Below are 18,860 nucleotides of genomic sequence, written 5' to 3'. Positions count from 1 at the left end.
ATTCAAAGTTAAAACGGCAGTGAAAAAAGTGATTTATGCAGCATTCCCACATAATCAAAATCCAGACATTTTGCAACTTACTCATATTTAGGATGTTTGCAGTGTCTAAGGGTCAAAGGATTACCTTTTGCAACCTTCTGACAAGCAAAGTCAATGGGGAAGTCAGATTCACTTAACTACGTTACTAACTTAACAATTGCAACAAAGTCGTAAAATGGGACACAACTCACTTAAATATTTTGCTTAACTGTAAAGGTTTGGGGGCCCATTGTGGTCATTTTTGAAGAGGCAACTGGACTTTCTTCTTCTTTTTTTGGAAGACATTTCGCTTCTTATCCAAGAAGCTTCTTCAGCTCTGACTGGATGATGGGGTTCAGACTGGATATGACATCTTCCATCTCCAGTCTACAACAGAGTTCTTTCAACAGTTCCAAGAAGGCTCCACACCTATTTGCAATATTCAGGTGACTTTGAGGACACAGAGTCGGTGGTGCAGTGGTTAGAGTGCAGTACTGCAAGCTACTAAAAATGTATATTTTCTTTTATGTACACTGAGAGACAAATTCCTCGTGGGTCCAATCACACGTGGCCAATAAAGAATTCTACTATTGCTGTCTATTACTATTACTGCTGATCACCGCCTGCCAGCAGTTTTGCAGATCAAATCTCACTGGGTTCAAGGTTGACTCAGCCTTCCATCCTTCCAAGGTCGGTAAAATGAGGACCCAGATTGTTGGGGGCAATATGTTTACCTTCTGTAAACCGCTTAGAAAGGGCTGTAAACCACTGTGAATCGGCATATAAGTCTAAATGCTAATGCTAAACCTCCAGCTGGCCTCAACAACTCTAAAGGGATGCAAATGACCAGCTGTCTGCAAGGAATATAAATCCTTCCATTCTCCACTATTTAGTCAGAGCTAAAGAAGCTGTTTTGATGAGAAGAGAAACGTCTTCAAAGAAAGTCCAGTTGTCTCTTGAAAAAAAAAACACACACACACAACCACCACCTTCGAGACTAAAATGAGCCACCTTCTCCGGGCAAAGAGAACACAATAATTGGCGGCAAAGCTACCCACGCTTTTATTAAAAAGGGGACTTGTCTCGCGGAGTACGCAAGCCTGCAGCAGACAAGAGGACTGACAGAAGACAGACAGGGGGGGGGGGGGGGTTGAAAGAAGACAGCACGCAGCGAACGGGAGGGGGTTGTTTCCGAGCGTTCCATTTACCTTGCCGGCCTCGCGTCCTAGCAACAGCCTTCCACCTACGTCACTTCCGCTCGAGCAGCTGAGGGCAGGAGAGGAGGTGGAGGGGAAGATGGCGGCCCTGGGGGAACCTGTCCGGCTGGAGAGAGGTGAGAAGAGGGAGGCTGTCACGAAGAGGCGCTCCTGGTGGAGGGGAGACGGGACGAGGGGGGGGGTGTTTGAAGAACTGATTTAAAGGCGGTGTGTGTGTGTGTGTGTGTGTGTGTGTGTGTGTGTGTGTAAAAAAAAGCGAGGGGGGGATTGTGAGGTCTGCACCGGTGCTTGGCAGCCGTTTGATAGCTTGAACTTGGCTCTATGGAGGAGGAAGAAGAGATGGAAATGCTGATAGGCATTATGGCTCGTGTCAGCTCTCACCCGCGTGGATCCTAAGGCTCGTTGAGGTTGGCCGCTGTCGATGAAAGCTCGTGTTTGTTGTAAAAGAGGAGCCTCTAACCCCAGTGGCTGGGGAATTCTGTGAGTTGAAGTCCAGATATCTTCAAGTTGCCAAGGTTGGGAAACACTGCTCTAACCTGCCTCCAAATATCCACCAACGATGAACATAAAGGAGCTGCCTCCATTTACCTAAGGCCCTTTTTGGTATAACGCGATTAATTTACGTTATTGCAGTATGCAGTGACTCCTTTTGGGTGTTTGTAGAACCTGGTGAACCCAAAGAGATGGCTTCACACAACGTTGCAGGACACACAAAAATACACACACACACACACACACACACACACGTCAATATTAAAAGCAGCAATAGCATTTAGACTTATATACTGCTTCATAGTGCTTTTATAGCCCTTTCTAAGCAGTTTACAGAATCAGCATATTGCCCCCCAAAATCTGGGTCCTCATTTTACCCACCTCGGAAGGATGGAAAGCTGAGTCAACCTTGAGCAGATACAGCTAAAGCACCTGGCCAATTTTGTTTCAATTCAGGACTTGATTAGAGTTTGGTTCGGTCTGGTCCATACATGCAAAGGAAAACTTCAAGAGGTAGCCAGGATCTTAAACTAGGCTGAAAAGTGAAAAAAATATTCTAATCTCTGGTTTAAATCCATGTGACAAAGGTTTGTTTTGTAGGTAGATGAATATACCAGGTATTCATTATGTTTGAGGAACTATAATGTTCTTGTAAGGGTAAAGAAGTTAGAAAAATGTGGTTTGGAGGCACTTTTTGATCCATTCATTAAAAGCACATTTAAATCTTCAACCAAGGGGGGGGGATTATTAACTATTCATTCTGTGTGCATTTGGTAGTCAGATAGGATCTTCATTTGGCCATTTGGAAGCTCAAGTGAAGATACTATATCCTTCTATATTTTAAACATACTTTGGATTGAATAAGAGGCAGGTATTTTTAATACCAAATTTATGTGGTTATTACCATATGTAAAATTTAAAGGTAATGCATTTGTTGTAAATAATGTATTATAAACATTTATCTGGTGTCTGTTGTTAGAAGATAAAATTATTAAAGTCTTTTAAATTATTTTTTGAAATAGGAAAATAGTTAGAAACCAAGGGATAATACTGTTTATCTAAAAATGAAATACCTCCAGACATTTCTGAAATAATAACAGGCAGTTGAACTAGAACATTTAATTTTATTTTTGTTAACATTTATTTATTAAAAGTACATGGCTCACCAGTGAAATTCTGGGTGGAAAACCATACCATGTAAAATGTCAAATTTATTAAAAACTAAGAAAACAATTTAGATCAAGGTCCCTGTAAAAAAAGTTGGTTCCCATGTATACACTCTAAGAGCACCAATGATTTTAACATCCTAGCCCCAATGCCTGGGGCATTATAAGACTTTGCTGTGCCTCTTTCCATCCAGTAAAAGCAAACGGTAAATGAACTGCCAAGTAAGGATTTAAGAACAATATTAGATTATTTTCCTTTCAGGTTTGTTTAGAAAAGTCTTTAATTAGAAAGCTTGTCCAAATTCATAATTTTGGATAGCATATCCTAATAACAAATTTCTTCATTGTTGTACATGTCTAACTTTTCTTTAAGAAGCTAAAAATAGTCTTCCACCTTTTATCTTCATGACAAAACTTGTACGAAGTCAGATGTACAAGAGAAATTTGAACAAAACCACATTCTAAACCAGGAGTTCCAAACGTCTCTATATCCCATAGCCCTAGAATACTTCTGATATATTCTCACACCTCTTACAAAAGTAAATAATTATATGCATATAATTATGTATGTACATGATCATTTTCAAACTTCTAAACCCAATTTTTTGAACCCCCTGGAATATTGTCTCATGCCCCAATGGGATGTGAGTGCCCTTGGTTGGGAGCCCCTCTTTTAAACTTTGCGCTCAATGTTCCTTTTAGATTCAAGATGTTTCAAAATATCACAAATAAATAATGAAACTTCTTAAATGGAAACTTACTGTTTTCTGTCTTGCCTCTTTTACAAGCTGTATGGTTACAATATCTTTTCTCCTAGAGCAGGGCTGTCAAACTCCTGGCCCAGGGGTCAGATATGTCATGAGCTGTCCATGCCCATGCCTGGTTTAGCAAAGGGGAAGAAAGTCCTACTACGTCACGTGATGCCGCCATACGACATGAGGTTGGCACACCTGCCCTAGAGGATTAGAATTCCCAACAAATCACAGGTTGAAAATGGCTCTGTAAAAATCAGAATTGACATCCATGGTGAAATGAAGAACTGGCAGGTACACTGATTATTTGATCATTCATTTCTGGACAAGGAGAGAATTTGAAATTGCCCACAAGGCAAAGAGACTGCAAGATTGTGCTCTCCTGGCAGATTTAGGGCTCTGGAAGGCAAAGGAATAACCACATTACTCAAAACACAGGATCTTTGAAAAGGACATTGGGTATGCATACCTTCTAATCATTTTCCACAATTGCTTATTAATTGCTTTTCACGTATTGGGAATCTTTGGGTCAAGGGAGTACAATGTATAATGTGTGTGTGTGTGTGTGTGTGTGTGTATACCTCCGTAGATGCTATTGTTTTGAATTCTTTTATAATAAGATAAAGACTTTTAAAAATTGGACACTAGAGGCAACTAGAAGGAATTAAAAATTACAATTAGAAGAAGAACACTAAAACTCAAATTTCAAATACAAAATGAAGCAAAATATTTTAACATTTAATATACTGATGCACATTTTTGTACAAAGGACCCAAAAGATAATTTAAGGGTGTCTGCTTCTATAGATGGACTGTGTTTAAAAGAGATTATGGAAGAGGAACACATTTTACCTGATATGGTTGAGACTGATTTGAAAGTGAAATTAAAAATGACAATCTACGAAAATTACATGGAAACAGATGTTACACTTAATATACAAAAGAAGCTGGCTGATATCTTAATAATGAAAAGGATATAAAATAACAAACAAGAGAGCAACTTGGATAACTTTCCTCTATTGGATTTTAAAAGGCTTGTTAAAGGTTTGAAGAATTTTGTGAAAAGGCACAAAGATAAAAGGAAACATGTAAACTTTCCAGTATAATATAATAACAATCTGTCACTAAAGATTGAATATCTAAATAAAAAGTTGCATGTATCCTTAACTTTCTATTTGTGCAAAATTTAAATAAATCTATAAAAAAACCACTGTTCTTAATGTTATATGTAATCATTCTCAAAAGTTTTTAAGTGTGCCAGTTTTTAAGTCATAATTGTATTAGAAAAGCATTTTCCAATGGTTAAGCTTGGTTATTCTGATTATATCTTATGAAATGTTTATCAGTAGCTGTCAGTACATTTAGAGTACTAGAACTCTCACAGCTTTTGAGATTATAGAAGTCTTATAGTGGCTTATTGTAATTATATTTATTCTGGACAGTATTTTATCATTTGCTTTTCAGTCACTCAAGACAAATTAAACAATATTCATAAGAATATGATGCTTGGACTCGGCTGTTGGGCCTGCCCTTTGTCATATGAAGCCTCTATGTTTTGATTTCTAATCTTCAAAGACTGCTGTGGAAAATATTGCTTTTGCTCAGCTGTTTTGATGGTTAGCAAAGTTAATGATTTCCATACCCAGTAATCAAGCTTCTGGCAGTTGCTTGCAAAACATTTTATGCCAGGAAACATAGGGCCCTATTATATTAACATCCTTTTGCCACTTCAGTTTTTGCTAAAGACCTATTCTGAGATCTTGAAACATGAGACATGATAAATCCTGCCATATATTATAGTAAAGTAATTCTTTAAGATATTAACTGAAACATGATTTGAGTAACATGTAGTTAGGACCACTATCATTCTGGGGTTTTTTTCCAAGATCTGCAAAAAGCAGGAGAACCATTTGGCTTAAAAATAAACCTGAAAAATAGCCAGGTTATGTTTCATAAATTCAGCCAAAAAAGTTTTTTATATATACCTGGAGAAGAACTAGATGTAGTAGACCACTGCATATGCCTTGGCCAACGGATCTCAGTGGAAGTTGATACAATAAAGGAAATTGAAGAGCATGTTAAATGTTGTTGGCAGGTATTTGGAAAGTTGAGCTTTTCAGGCATTCGGGGAGACAACAGTCTGAATGCCTGAAGAGAAAAGTTTATGATCAGTCTGTACTACCTGTTTTAACATATGCTGGTGAAACATGGATACTAACCTTACAATCTATACAAAAGCTGTGTGTGGTGCAGAGCCATGGAAAAACACATACTTAACATTGCAAGACAGGATAGAAAGATCCATCCATGGATTTAAAAAACAAAAGTATACAATATCAAGAGAGTAAAAGATTCTGTGAATTATCTTAATGCATGTAGAAAATTCATTTTTCTTCTCCCCATGCTTCAATAAAATGTTTACTAATTGTGTCACTGTTTTGTTTTTTATCAGGGATCATTCACACTTTTTAAAACAAGGGATATTTAGAACAAATTCCCTATCCAATTTTTATTCCTTAGCAAGACATTTTACACGTGATTCTCTGCATTATTTGGGATTTTTCTCCAAGGCATGCACAATTCTAATAGAATATATGGCACCAAGCCAGGTTATTTAAATTGGTGACTATTGAGCCACAGCTAGGATAAAATTTATATATAAAGTGGTATCTTTTTCTTCATCACTCTATTAAAAAATTGAAGAAATGCAGTTTGAATGTCTGAAAGATCACTTGTGAAGAATTTCCAGTAGTTTACCTAATCCTTCTTTTGCTGTTTTGAGAATAGAATGGATTGGATTTCAGAAATGCAAAAAACTTACAACTGTTAAAAAAGTATAGATCAAACAAGCAGAAATATTTTATACAAAAGATAGGATATCTTCAATTAAAGGAATATTATGAACTTTTATATTTGGAATGCAATCCTAGGCTACCTTGAATGCTCAAATCAAGTAGAAAATTAATAAGAATGTTTGGATACTATTATAGCATTATGCATCTGAATCCCAAAGAATTATACATTGAATAATTATTTATATTTATTATAAACATTCAGTTCTTAATGGATACTGAGTGATGTACAAAAACAAAAAAAAATCCCATAAAAACATGTAAACCTGTTAACTTGTTGCAGCTTTTTCAAAACTTAGTTATGAAAATAACAAACAGGATAATATGATAGGGAGATTCCTTCTGAGATACTATAAAATTGTGAAAATTGATAGAAATATTCACATCTTGAGGGAGGGGAGTCATTCAGAAAAGTAGTTAGCTACTCCTTAATTTTAAAATGGGAAATACAGAAACTCCTTTGGAAAGGGAAATATCTGAATATAATTGAAATGGTGTGTTATTGAATAACATTGTTGGCAGCCATGTCAAGACGTTAAAAACGTTACTTGTGTAAAATTCAATAGTTTACATTGTTTTATTACGCCTTCCTCCAGATATTTGCCGAGCGATTGAGTTGCTGGAGAAGTTGCAAAGGAGTGGTGAGGTACCCCCTCAAAAATTGCAGGCTTTACAAAGAGTCCTTCAAAGTGAATTTTGTAATGCTGTAAGAGAGGTAAGTTTATTTTTGACATGCATGTACAGGTAATCCTTGACCTGGGACCCTAATGGAGCCTGTCCATTATGGTTGCAAGTGGTGACAATCATTAAGCGAGACAGCCTCCTTAAAATCCCCTACCCATACTTTGAACTTGCAGATCATTATCATGTGGTACTTCATGGGTGTGGAATGTCTAGTGTCAGGGTTCCAAAGAGCATCCAAAATTAAATCAGAGTCTGAGGCATAGTGTTCCTCAAATTTCCAATTTATTAGCAGAGCCTTGTTAGCACATTTGGGAGAAACCCAAATCTAAGGCTACCAGGGTTTCTCCACCCAGTTTAAAGTTCATTCCCTTGTTCCCATTTCCAGAAGTTCATCACTAGTCTCCTTCATGCCAATGTGTCTGTTACTCCTATCAACATCCAGGCAAGTGTCAAACAAAGGATAACCTTGAGAATCTAGAAGGAATTCGTTATTTCTACTTCCCTCATGTAGGAACCTCTCCCAAACCCCCACAGCCTAATATGAGGCAGGCCAAAGTCTCCAAATCAAACGATGACTTGACACCTGCCATCCATCTGGTCCGATGCCATGTAGGGCTTTATAGGTCATTACCAACACTTTGAATTGTGACCGGAAACTGATCGTCAACCAGTGCAGGCTGTGGAGTGTTGGTGAAATGTGGGCAAATCGAGGAAGCCCTACAATAGCTCTCGCGGCCGCATTCTGCACGATCTGAAGTTTCCAAACACTTTTCAAAGGTAGCCCCATGTAGAGAGTGTTGCAGTAGTCAAACCTCGAGGTGATGGGTTTTTTTTTCTGTAATACTTTCTAAATCTAATATGTTTTTCTCTGGAGCATGATAAAATTACAAATGTCCCGATGGTCGGTCATAACAGTGAATGATTGCAGGGATGCTGCAGCCATTGTAATGTCTGTTAAAAACAAAGAGCTAGGAAACTTAATGTCAGGATTCAGTTTGATTTTTATAATAATATAATTTCACAGTTTGCATATATTCTTAATGATCCCTAGCTAGTTAAAATATATGTTAATATTTTTTTTATTTTTAAAAGGTATATGAACATGTTTATGAGACTGTGGACATCAGTAGTAGCCCAGAAGTGAGAGCTAATGCTACAGCAAAGGTAAGAGACCTACTAATTGTGCTTACAAATGAAAAAAAAAATTACTTAAGAGTGGACTCTTTCTAGCAGTCCTAATTAAGTTATTAAACAATGAATATATCCCAGTGAATAATAGTTTCAGTATATGAATGCTGCTGCTATTGAATAGCCCTTTTTTAAATTCTTCCCAAATAATATAGTAATTAATATGTACTAATTCATGTACATAAGGTTGCTATATGTTTGATATTTTCTAATTCATATACCTGCTAGATTAGTACTTTTTGTGCATATCACACAGACCTATGTAGTAAGATGGTGGTGAGTTCAGGTAGCCATTTATTGATCACAATTGGGATCTCATTGCTAAGCAAAGCAGTTACTAAGTGGGAAATAACATGTCTGCTACTGTGTTTTCTGGCTCAAAAATACAAAGACTAATCAATTTCTTATTTTTGGCTTGTTTTCCTCCTAACCATGCTTTTGAATGGTCACCCTGATGTTGGGATAATATACACGAAGGGGATTATTGTATTGACATTCATCGGAGAGGAAGAGATTACAAAAAAGTATACAGTGGTCCCTCGACTTGCGCGTTCTCGATTAGCGCGAAACGCTGCAACGCGGTTTTTCAAAAAATATTATTTAAAAAAATAAAATATTAAAAAATAAAAAAATTTTTATTCTGTTCCCTGAATGGAGACCGCCGGCCGCTCAATCGGGCCGGCAGGGAACAGAATGGAGCCTTCCGCGGCGGGGCTGGTAAGGGGGGGAGCCGAGGGGGGAGCCGAGCCCAGCCCCGTGGCATTCGCTTTCCTCCCGCCGGCAGCCGACTGATCGTGGGCTCCTTCGCAACCTCGGAGAGCTTCCTGGTTTTCGTGAGCTTTCATGCCCCGGAAGCTCTCCGAGGTTGCGAAGGAGCCCACAATCAGTCTCGGCTGCGGGTGGGAGGAAGGCGAATCCCCCGTGGGCTCCGTTACATCTTCCGCTGCCAGCCAGGCCATGCTGGCGGCAGCGGAACAATCGCTGGCTGTCAACTTTTCTTTTTAAAACTGGGCAGGAGCTGACTTGCCTCCCCAGTGCTAAAAAGAAAAGTTGACAGCCAGCGCTACGACTGACGGAATGCTGAGCCTCCCGGTGGAAGGCTGCCGCTTGGACGGGGAGGCTCGGCCGAAAGGGGCTGGAGCGGCAGAGCCGAGCACGCCTTCCGCCCGGGAAGTCCTGCCCCTTCATCCCCACCCCTCGCCCCTGTGGTCGGCGGGGATGAAAGGGCAGGACTCCCTGGGTGGAAGGCGTGCTCGGCTCTGCCGCTCCAGCCCCTTTCGGCCGAGCCTCCCCGGCCAAGCAGCCAGGGAAGTCGAGCCAGGCGTGGCGGCGGCAGCACTGCTTCTCCGGTTGCCCGGTCCTCTCCTGCCTCCTGCGCCGATGTTCCCCGCTGCGACGGAAGGCAGTCGCTTGGCTAGGGAGGCTCGGCCGAAAGCGGCTGGAGCGGCAGAGCCGAGCACGCCTTCCACCCAGGGAGTCCTGCCCTTTCATCCCCGCCGACCACAGGGGCGAGGGGTGGGGATGAAGGGGCAGGACTTCCCGGGCGGAAGGCGTGCTCGGCTCTGCCGCTCCAGCCGCTTTCGGCCGAGCCTCCCTAGCCAAGCGACTGCCTTCCGTCGCAGCGGGGAACATCGGCGCAGGAGGCAGGAGAGGACCGGGCGACCGGAGAAGCAGCGCTGCCGCCGCCACGCCTGGCTCGACTTCCCTGGCTGCTTGGCCGGGGAGGCTCGGCCGAAAGCGGCTGGAGCGGCAGAGCCGAGCATGCCTTCCGCCCGGGAAGTCCTGCCCCTTCATCCCCACCCCTCGCCCCTGTGGCCGGCTCATCCAGGGGGGCGTGTGTGGACTGGCAAGCGGCAAGCGGGAAGACCAAGGGAAGGTTCCTTCAGCCGCCCAACACCTGATCCGCTCCGCAGCGCGGCAGCAGCGAGGAGCCGAAGATGGGGTTTCCCCTTTGCCTTTACCCCATCTTCGGCTCCTCGCTGCTTCCGCGCTGCGGAGCAGATCAGCTGTTGGGCGGCTGAAGGAATCTTCCCTTGGTCTTCCCCGCCGCCCACACGCAAACTCCACCATCTGCGCATGTGCGGCCATGAAAAAAATGGCGCACATGCGCAGATGGTGGTTTTACTTCCGCATCCAATATAACGCGGAAATCGGTTAGCGCGGGAGGTCTTGGAACGTAACCCCCGCGCTAACCGAGAGATCACTGTATAGGCATACAGTGGGAACTATACATTGAAAGCAATACATTAGGGCTGGTAGTTGCAAGTGTAAGTTACACAAACAGCCTTGTGTATCCCTCATTGTGTGTGATTACTCCTTTACTGAATTCATCTTCAATCTCTCTGCTGTGCGAGAGGAGGGAAAAAGAAACCAGAATACAATAGATAATATATTGGGCTGTTACACTACAGTATGCTTGCAACTGCTGGCACCAGCACATTACTTTCAATGTTGTATACCTGCCTACTCTTTTGTAATCCTTTCCTCCAATTTCTTTTTTTGTAAGGGGAAAAATAGGTCAGTTGCAGGACATTGTTGACTGACTATATGAGTAATCACATGACTGAGGGACATTGGGAAGGTTATAAATGCAGGCATTAGTCATAAAATTACATTTCTCAAAAAAATAAAGGGAACACTTGAAAAACAGAATATAACTTCAAGTAAATCAAACTTTTGTGAAATCAAACTGTCCACTTAGGAAGCAGCACTGATTGACAGTCAATTTCACATGCTGTTGTGCAAATGAAATAGTTGTGCAAATAAAATATTTAATGAGAATATTTCATTCATTCAGATCTAGGATGTGTTATTTGAGTGTTCCCTTTACTTTTTTGAGCAATATATTTTTTTCAGCACTTTATAACTTCAAAGTGGCTGGTAGAGAGGGGCGGCATACAAATCTAAGTAATAAATAAAATAAATAAATAAATAAATAAACAGTCAGTAAGCGAGGGCTACCTGTAGCAGGAATCTGATCTTTCCATCTTGAAGTAGAATGAAAGATAGGGTCTGACTTTTGAACATTTTTTGTTAATCCACCTGTGCCTGTATCTTATTAAACATTTTGTACGTTGTTCCAAAATAAGTTAAAATACATCATATTGTATTTGTTATAAAGAATGTAGCACTTCAAAAAGTGCAAATAGACCAAGTGTTCTCATTTATTTATTATTTATTAATTAAATTGATATGCCACCCATCTTGCTTAGAAGTGATTTTAGGTGGCTTACAGCTAACAGACCAAGATAAAACATTAAAACAATTAAAACAATGTTTAAAACATTATAGTAATATTGACATTAAAATTGATTTAAACATTAAGATGGGAAGGAAAGAAGCAAGGTGCACACAGGGAGGTGGGATTGTGAAACACCTTCACTAATTGCTTTTTAGCAAAGTATGGTGAATGAGTTATTTGACAGTGTATAAATATGTTTCACTGATTTGTATTTTCCTCAGAATGCAGTCCTGAAACTTACTGCAGCACATTCATGCCTTTTGACCAATTTCAGTTTCAAGATATTTTGAATTTTATGTTAAAATGAATACATCCAGTGAACTGAAAGATAAACTGATGTTTCCGGATTTTATAGGCTACTGTTGCTGCTTTTGCCGCCAGTGAAGGTCATTCACATCCCAGAGTCGTTGAACTTCCCAAAACAGACGAAGGGCTTGGATTCAACATCATGGGCGGCAAGGAGCAAAATTCTCCAATCTATATATCCCGAATTATCCCAGGTGGTATTGCTGATAGACACGGGGGATTGAAGCGTGGAGACCAACTTCTTTCTGTAAACGGAGTGGTAGGGATGGAATTCAATTTCCGCTTGTAGTAGCTAAGTGTGACCGCTTGAGGGCATTAAGAGGATATGAAGTACAGTATTTGATGGTGGTTGTGGTTTGCAATTGAAATGCTCAGGGGGAAATATAACTGTATTTCACAAATTTTATAAATTTGTTAGTTTAAAATGGACATTTTATGAAGTAATATTTAAATTTAAAAATAAGAAAATGAGTATATAAAAATGGTTTTGTCAGAATATCATTAAGAAATCTATCATTATAGTTAAAATGAAGGAGCTGAAATGTTTGACCTCCTTATCATAGTTATATTGGATTTTATCACTAGGAGCCAGTGTTTTCTTTTAATCTAATTTACCTCCCAGAACTTACTTTTAGATAAAATTAACTTAGTCTTTAATTACAAAGTTGATTGTTATCTAAATCTGTGTATAAGCTAAACAAGTGTGCTAATTCCAAGTTATCCATATGCTTTTATATTTCCCCAATTCATTTATTGATGCCTTATATCAAAATGTATGTCAGAATATTGATATACAGTGGAACCCCGACATAAGAGCTGCTCTACTTAAGAGCAACTCGAGATAAGAGCTGGGAGGGGAGAGATATTTTTGTTCTACTTACAAGCCCAAATTCGAGATACAAGCGCCAAGGAGCTGTCTCCTGAAGCCAAACGCTAACTTCCGCGTTCGGCTTCAGGAGACAGCTGCGAAGCGGCGCACGTGTTTTAAAAGGTTGCAGCCGGCCTGGGGGGCTCGGGGGGGTGCTTGCAGCTTTCTTTCTTGCTCTTTTTCTTTCTCTCTTTTACCTTCCCTTCCTCTATTTCTTCTTTTCTTTCTCCTTCCCACCTTCTTCCCTCCCTCCCTCCCTTCACTCATTCCTCTCTTACTCTCCCCTTTCATAAGTTTCCTTGCTTCCTTCCTCTGTTCCTGTCCCTTCCCCCTTTCTTTCTTTCTTTCTTTCTTTCTTTCTTTCTTGCTCTTTTTCTTTCTCTCTTTTACCTTCCCTTCCTCTATTTCTTCTTTTTTTTCTCCTTCCCACCTTCTTCCCTCCCTCCCTCCCTTCACTCATTCCTCTCTTACTCTCCCCTTTCATAAGTTTCCTTGCTTCCTTCCTCTGTTCCTGTCCCTTCCCTCTTTCCTTCCTTCCTTCCCACCCTCTGTCCATTCATTCACCCATTCCTCTCTTGATCGCTTAAAGCCGGTCCCTGGTGCAAAAAGAGTTGGGGACCTCTGTCCTACAGGATTGGGTGGCAGAGAAGTTAAACATATGTAAATTTAAAAGTTTAAGAAAGTTTACAAGTTAAGTGAAAGAAACTTCATTATTCATTTATATGTACATGTACATTTCTTCATTAAAAATATGACTTTCTGCATAATTTAGACTAACTTTGTGAGTTTTTTGAGGGCTGGAACCAATTAAAATTATTTACATTAATTCCTATGGGGAAAAGTCGTTCGAGATAAGAGCTGCTCGACTTAAGAGCCCAGGTCCGGAACGAATTAAACTCGTATCTCGAGGTACCACTGTATATGTACTAATATTTAAATATTATGCTTATATGCAAGAATTTTTATTACATAAAAAAGAAACATAAATCAGTAGGAAAAAAACTAACTTTACTATCCTTGACTAAAATGGTTTGGCTGTTCTCTGCACAATTAAATCAGACCGCTGATTTATTGTTATCTATATTTCAATTGATCCAAACCAGATCTTCATATTGATAGTCGATTGGTTAGCATGTTTTTCCAGATATTTACAATTCCTGCTGCCTTTTCTGGTTCCATTTGTAATTTGTCTTTAACAGACAAGCTGCTTGTATATTGATGAAGCCATGAAGTTATGAAATATTGTAGGAAGGTAGATTAACTAGCTTTAGGATTGCGAAGAATAATCTTGCATTTAATTAGTTTCTACTGTACACAATGCCTCAAAAGTTAGACACCACTGGTCAAATTGTAAATTTTAAATATGAGAAGTTGACAAAACCTCTGCATAGTACAAGCATGACATGATTGCAGAAGTGGATATACAGTATATGTAACAATTTATTTACAGATTCAAAATATGAAACATGTGAATATGGCAGGTGCAGAACTCTGGACAGCCCTTTAAGTCAATACTTTGTAACCTCTCCTTTTGAAAATTAGTAGATTTCAAATGTTTAAAGTATTTTTACTTATAAAAATACTTAGGTTTTTTACTTATAAAATTTTTGCTTCATATGTTTTAGTTTGAATGTTTATAAAATTGACTTTTCTGATTCCACTTGTAAATTAACACTAAGTTTTGAATTGTTTCTTTTTTTGTGATACATCGGTAGTTAAGAGTGAGTATATTCATTGTTTCATCATTACAATTTATAACTTTCATTTTCAATTACAATATGAGTACTTGAATAGAATTTGAAAATGACACATTGGGAAGAAAGATAAGCAGGCCTTTTAAAGGAAAGAGTAATGGTGTGCTTCTAAGGAAATGAATGCAATCACATGGGCTGAGATGATGATGGAAACATTGTACGGGCTACTTAACATCGGGACTCATGGTTGGAGAAACATGATTTTAATTTGGAATGCTTTGGAGATGACAATGTATGATAAAGTAAACATAAATAACTGTCCTTGAATCTGAGAGTACTTGTTGAATACATACTAAAATGTATATATGTGTGTGTAATTTTTTTCAGAGTGTTGAAGGGGAGCACCATGAAAAAGCTGTAGAACTTCTAAAAGCAGCTCAAGGAAAAGTTAAGTTGGTTGTACGCTATACACCCAAAGTCCTGGAGGAGATGGAATCACGATTTGAAAAAATGAGATCAGCAAAACGCAGGCAACAGAATTAATACTGAATTACATCCAATATTATAGGAATGGACTGCTTACAGTAGATTCTTTTCTGGATCTTCTCCACATCTACTTTACAGGATGTCATATTTGGAAAAGGGGCAAGGATTTTGCTTCTTCAGCTGGATATTATCTAACAGACTCAGTTGAATGCAACTGTATATATAATTCAAGGAAAAGTATGATATTTGTTCTATTCATGGAAACATTTTACTTAAAATATGTTCATTTTATTAATATGTTGGTCTTTTACAAATCTCTTGAATTATTCTAATGTTTTCGTAAGAAAAGTTTACATAAACATTTGTAACTACCGGTATGTGATTTTACAAATACTTCTTTACAATTCAAACCTATACTGATAAAAACAAATTTGTAAATTAATTAAGTATTCTTTAATAAGCTAGTTTCAGCATTTGTATCATTCTTTTTCTAGTAATTTTTTATTTGGCTTTATTTAAAAGATAAAATCTTTATTTTGAGTACAAGATATAATACAGGTCTTGGCACGAAAGTGTGTCACCTTCATGCAAATACTCATGGCTAAGTACAATTTGTATTTTTGATGAACAGGTTTTTAGGCAAGTTCTTGGTCATAATTTTATATTGTTATTGACAATTTCAACACCTAATCTTGTTTTATGAATATTTAAATAAGATGAACTCTTATTTAAAACCTCAGTGCTTAACATCGTGAAATCTAGCAGTAAGCATTCCACTAATTTATACCTTTGTATTGATATCTAAACATTTAGCAAAACTGCAGTTTTGTATTTCTATTTAGGAGGGTAATATTTACATCCAGTGCAGAAGAATTAAGTTTATATTCTTAAGTTTTGTCTTGTAATTCAGTTATCTAAATATAGTTTACAAGTGCTATTCTTGGAAGGCAAAACAGTTTGTGCTTTTGATCATTATGATAACTATATATTATTATCACTGTTGGATGTAGTGTACCTCTGAGTGCTAGAGAACATGATTTTTGGCTAGGAAGCATGATATGGAAAAAGATACTGTACTGATGTCCTGTTTGTAGAGTTTCCGCAATTATCAAGATAGTCAGTGTGGGAAGGAATGCTGAATTTTCTTGATTCTATCAGGGTAGTTTTTCATTGAAAACAATGTTAAGGATCCATTTCAGGAAGAATTCTGAACAACTTTCTAATGTTTTCTACAACATACAGAGTTCATTCATTATGCTCTTTACTGCTTCCAGAGTGCAGCTAAAAAAACTAAGAAATGTTATGTCTTTTTTAAAAGCAACGTGTTAACATTGGAAAGATACTCATCTCTAGGAAAAGATAACACTTAAAAGATTGTGTGAATCTGTTGGTGTAATTCTAAACTAAATAGCACTGATCTAACAGGGTTTTTCTAGGTAATTTTTCTGCTTTTACATCCTTTAATAGGTACCTTTTTCTGTGATCTGTTTTAAAACAAGCCTAGTACCAGTAGGGTGCAAAAAAGCTTTAATGACTACTGAAGTAATATGAAATTAAGAAAATGGTGGCTGGAACTAGTCTGAGCTGTCCTGTCTCTTCCTGTCATAACTAGGAATGCTGGGTTTCAAAACAGCAAGGGCTAAAACTCTTAAAATTCCCTCTGTCTTATAGTGTGCAGTGCCTGGCACGGCAAAGTGTCTTTAGCAGCTACCGTTATGCGGTTGGACCCCTAGATTACATTGTGGGTCTTTAAAATAAGTGGAAACCTCATCTCTGTTTGGTCATTGTTAGGCTGCAATTCTTACCAATTCAAATCACTGACAGTGCTGTATCAGATGAGGGCGGAGGGTATTAATCCAGTGATTTAGATATTGGGTTCTGTATCTCTACCTTAAAATGTCAGTTGTCAAACAGCCTTATGGTTCTCACAAAATTGACATGGTGAGTTTGGCCATTTCCTCTGCTCCCTGGAGAATGGAGACCATGGGATACAGTATATCAAACATTGTCTTTTGATATTTTTAAATAACTCATTAAGCCACCATATTACTGTGTTATGGGAGGTGGAGGGGCAGAAAGTATTGTTCTGTTTTCTCCATATTCTCTATCTTTAAACTTTCAATTATGAGATAGATGTCTGAACCTTGTTCTTTCCCTAATCATTTTGTCATCTGTCGTCAGTTTTACTCCTTGACTGAGATAAAATTATTAATCTTCCCACTTTAAGGACCTAAAGAAAGATTTCAAGTTTGCACCTTAAGAATCCTTGATATATATATATAACATTATGTTATATATATATATATATATATAACATTTGCCTAAGTGTATGCTGGTTGTTATAATAAAAGGAAGTTAATGTCTGATAACATCTGTCTTCTGAATGACTAGAACATGCAGTAAAATATAAAAGGTCATAGGTATAGTTTTTTTCTTTGTATGTAAGTATAATCTTGTTGAATAAGTTGATCCTATAAAAGTAGTAGAGTCTGGTACAAGTAATTGTAAATGTTTTCTTGGCATTTAGCAATTATGTTTTTGCCTGGAATAATAGAGTACAGGTTATTGAAATCCAGCAACTTTATGAAATACGATTTTTCAATTTGGTTAGACAGCAGTGAATTGCAGCCGGCAGCAGTAAACAGTCTGTAGAACCATGAGACTTAATTGTATATTTTTATGAAGCAGTTAATATTGACTAAGACCAAGTGAAATAGTTGGGCCAGTCAGGAAATATTTTATACAGCTAGATTTGTGTTGGAGTTTATTATATTCAAGAGAAGGATAGAATGAGATAAAGGCTATTATAAAATGTATTCGTGTATTGAACATAGCAGCATGCTTTATTACTCTAAATAAATAATTTGGAGTAGCCACGACTGCTATAAAGTTTTATAATATATTATGCAAACTTACTTGGAAGTAAACGTTCAAACGAACATAAGATTGTAATCTGAAAATTAGTTCTTAACTCTGTTTTTTTTTTCTTTTTGGGTTCTGTGGGCTTGTCCTAAAAAACTGTCTGTGAGATTAAATCATGATTGTACAAAGGAATAGACAATGACAAAAATCTCATTTTATGACATTAATAGCAAGGAACAAGTAAAAAGGAATACAGCAGGGCAGAACAAATTAATCATAAAGTTACTGAAACTGAAAGATTCATTCAAACCTCTTAATTGCTGTAATCCATAATATTTCATAAATGGGATCCTGTGGCAAGTTTGAACTGTCATTTTTCAATTCAGATTAAATTTGTTCAATCAAGAATCAAGAACTTAATGTCACTGAACACATGCATTGACTTCACTGTATTGACATGTGCATACATGCAATAATTGAATCAGCAAAAACTAAATACTTTGTATAGTCATTATGTATTTATTGCTGTTCCACAGCCCTGTTTTTTAGGAACTCAAAAATAAACATTTGAAATTTCATTTTTGTTATATCTACTTATTTTATTATAAGAAGTAAAAAGTGTAGCCATGTTAATTTCATGCTTATTGCACTTCAGAGTGACAAATGTTTCTCATACCCAATCTTTTGTGTTTTATTTCTGATGTATTGAAAGCATGGCACAAAGGTTTGAATGTGTATTTTTTTAACAGCATCAGTTTGAGGGAACTTTTTCTTCCTCTACAAAGGATGATCAATGGAATTGTGAAAAAAAAATTAAATGACATAAATTAACATTGATTTGCCAATGCTGTTTCCCCAGTTTTGTGCTGGCAGGGTTCATTTGAGTTCATGTACGCCAAACTGTGGTTTGTCTGCTTGTTTGGCAACTGGCTAGATTTGGCAATCTAAAAGTAAGGGATGTTTTGGCATAGTACAACTTTTTAATTAAAAATTTCCTGCCTCCCTCAACTGTGTACAGATGAGGAGAGAAAGACT

General features: G+C 38.0%; 1 protein-coding gene across 1 annotated transcript; it reads left to right on the top strand.

The window, feature by feature from the left end:
* The first annotated feature begins 1,256 nt into the window (after positions 1-1,256).
* Positions 1,257-18,403, top strand: LIN7C (lin-7 homolog C, crumbs cell polarity complex component). Its single transcript, XM_070762008.1, has 5 exons — positions 1,257-1,351; positions 7,093-7,211; positions 8,273-8,344; positions 11,965-12,174; positions 14,865-18,403. Exons 1-5 carry the CDS (start codon positions 1,315-1,317, stop codon positions 15,018-15,020), a joined length of 594 nt encoding a protein of 197 aa, XP_070618109.1. The 5' UTR covers positions 1,257-1,314; the 3' UTR covers positions 15,021-18,403.
* The last annotated feature ends 457 nt before the right edge of the window (positions 18,404-18,860 follow it).

This window comes from Erythrolamprus reginae, chromosome 1 (assembly GCF_031021105.1).
Source record: "Erythrolamprus reginae isolate rEryReg1 chromosome 1, rEryReg1.hap1, whole genome shotgun sequence".
Taxonomy (NCBI): Eukaryota; Metazoa; Chordata; class Lepidosauria; order Squamata; family Dipsadidae; genus Erythrolamprus; species Erythrolamprus reginae.
Note: the sequence above shows the minus strand (reverse complement) of the source record. Positions and strands in the feature narration are given on the sequence as shown.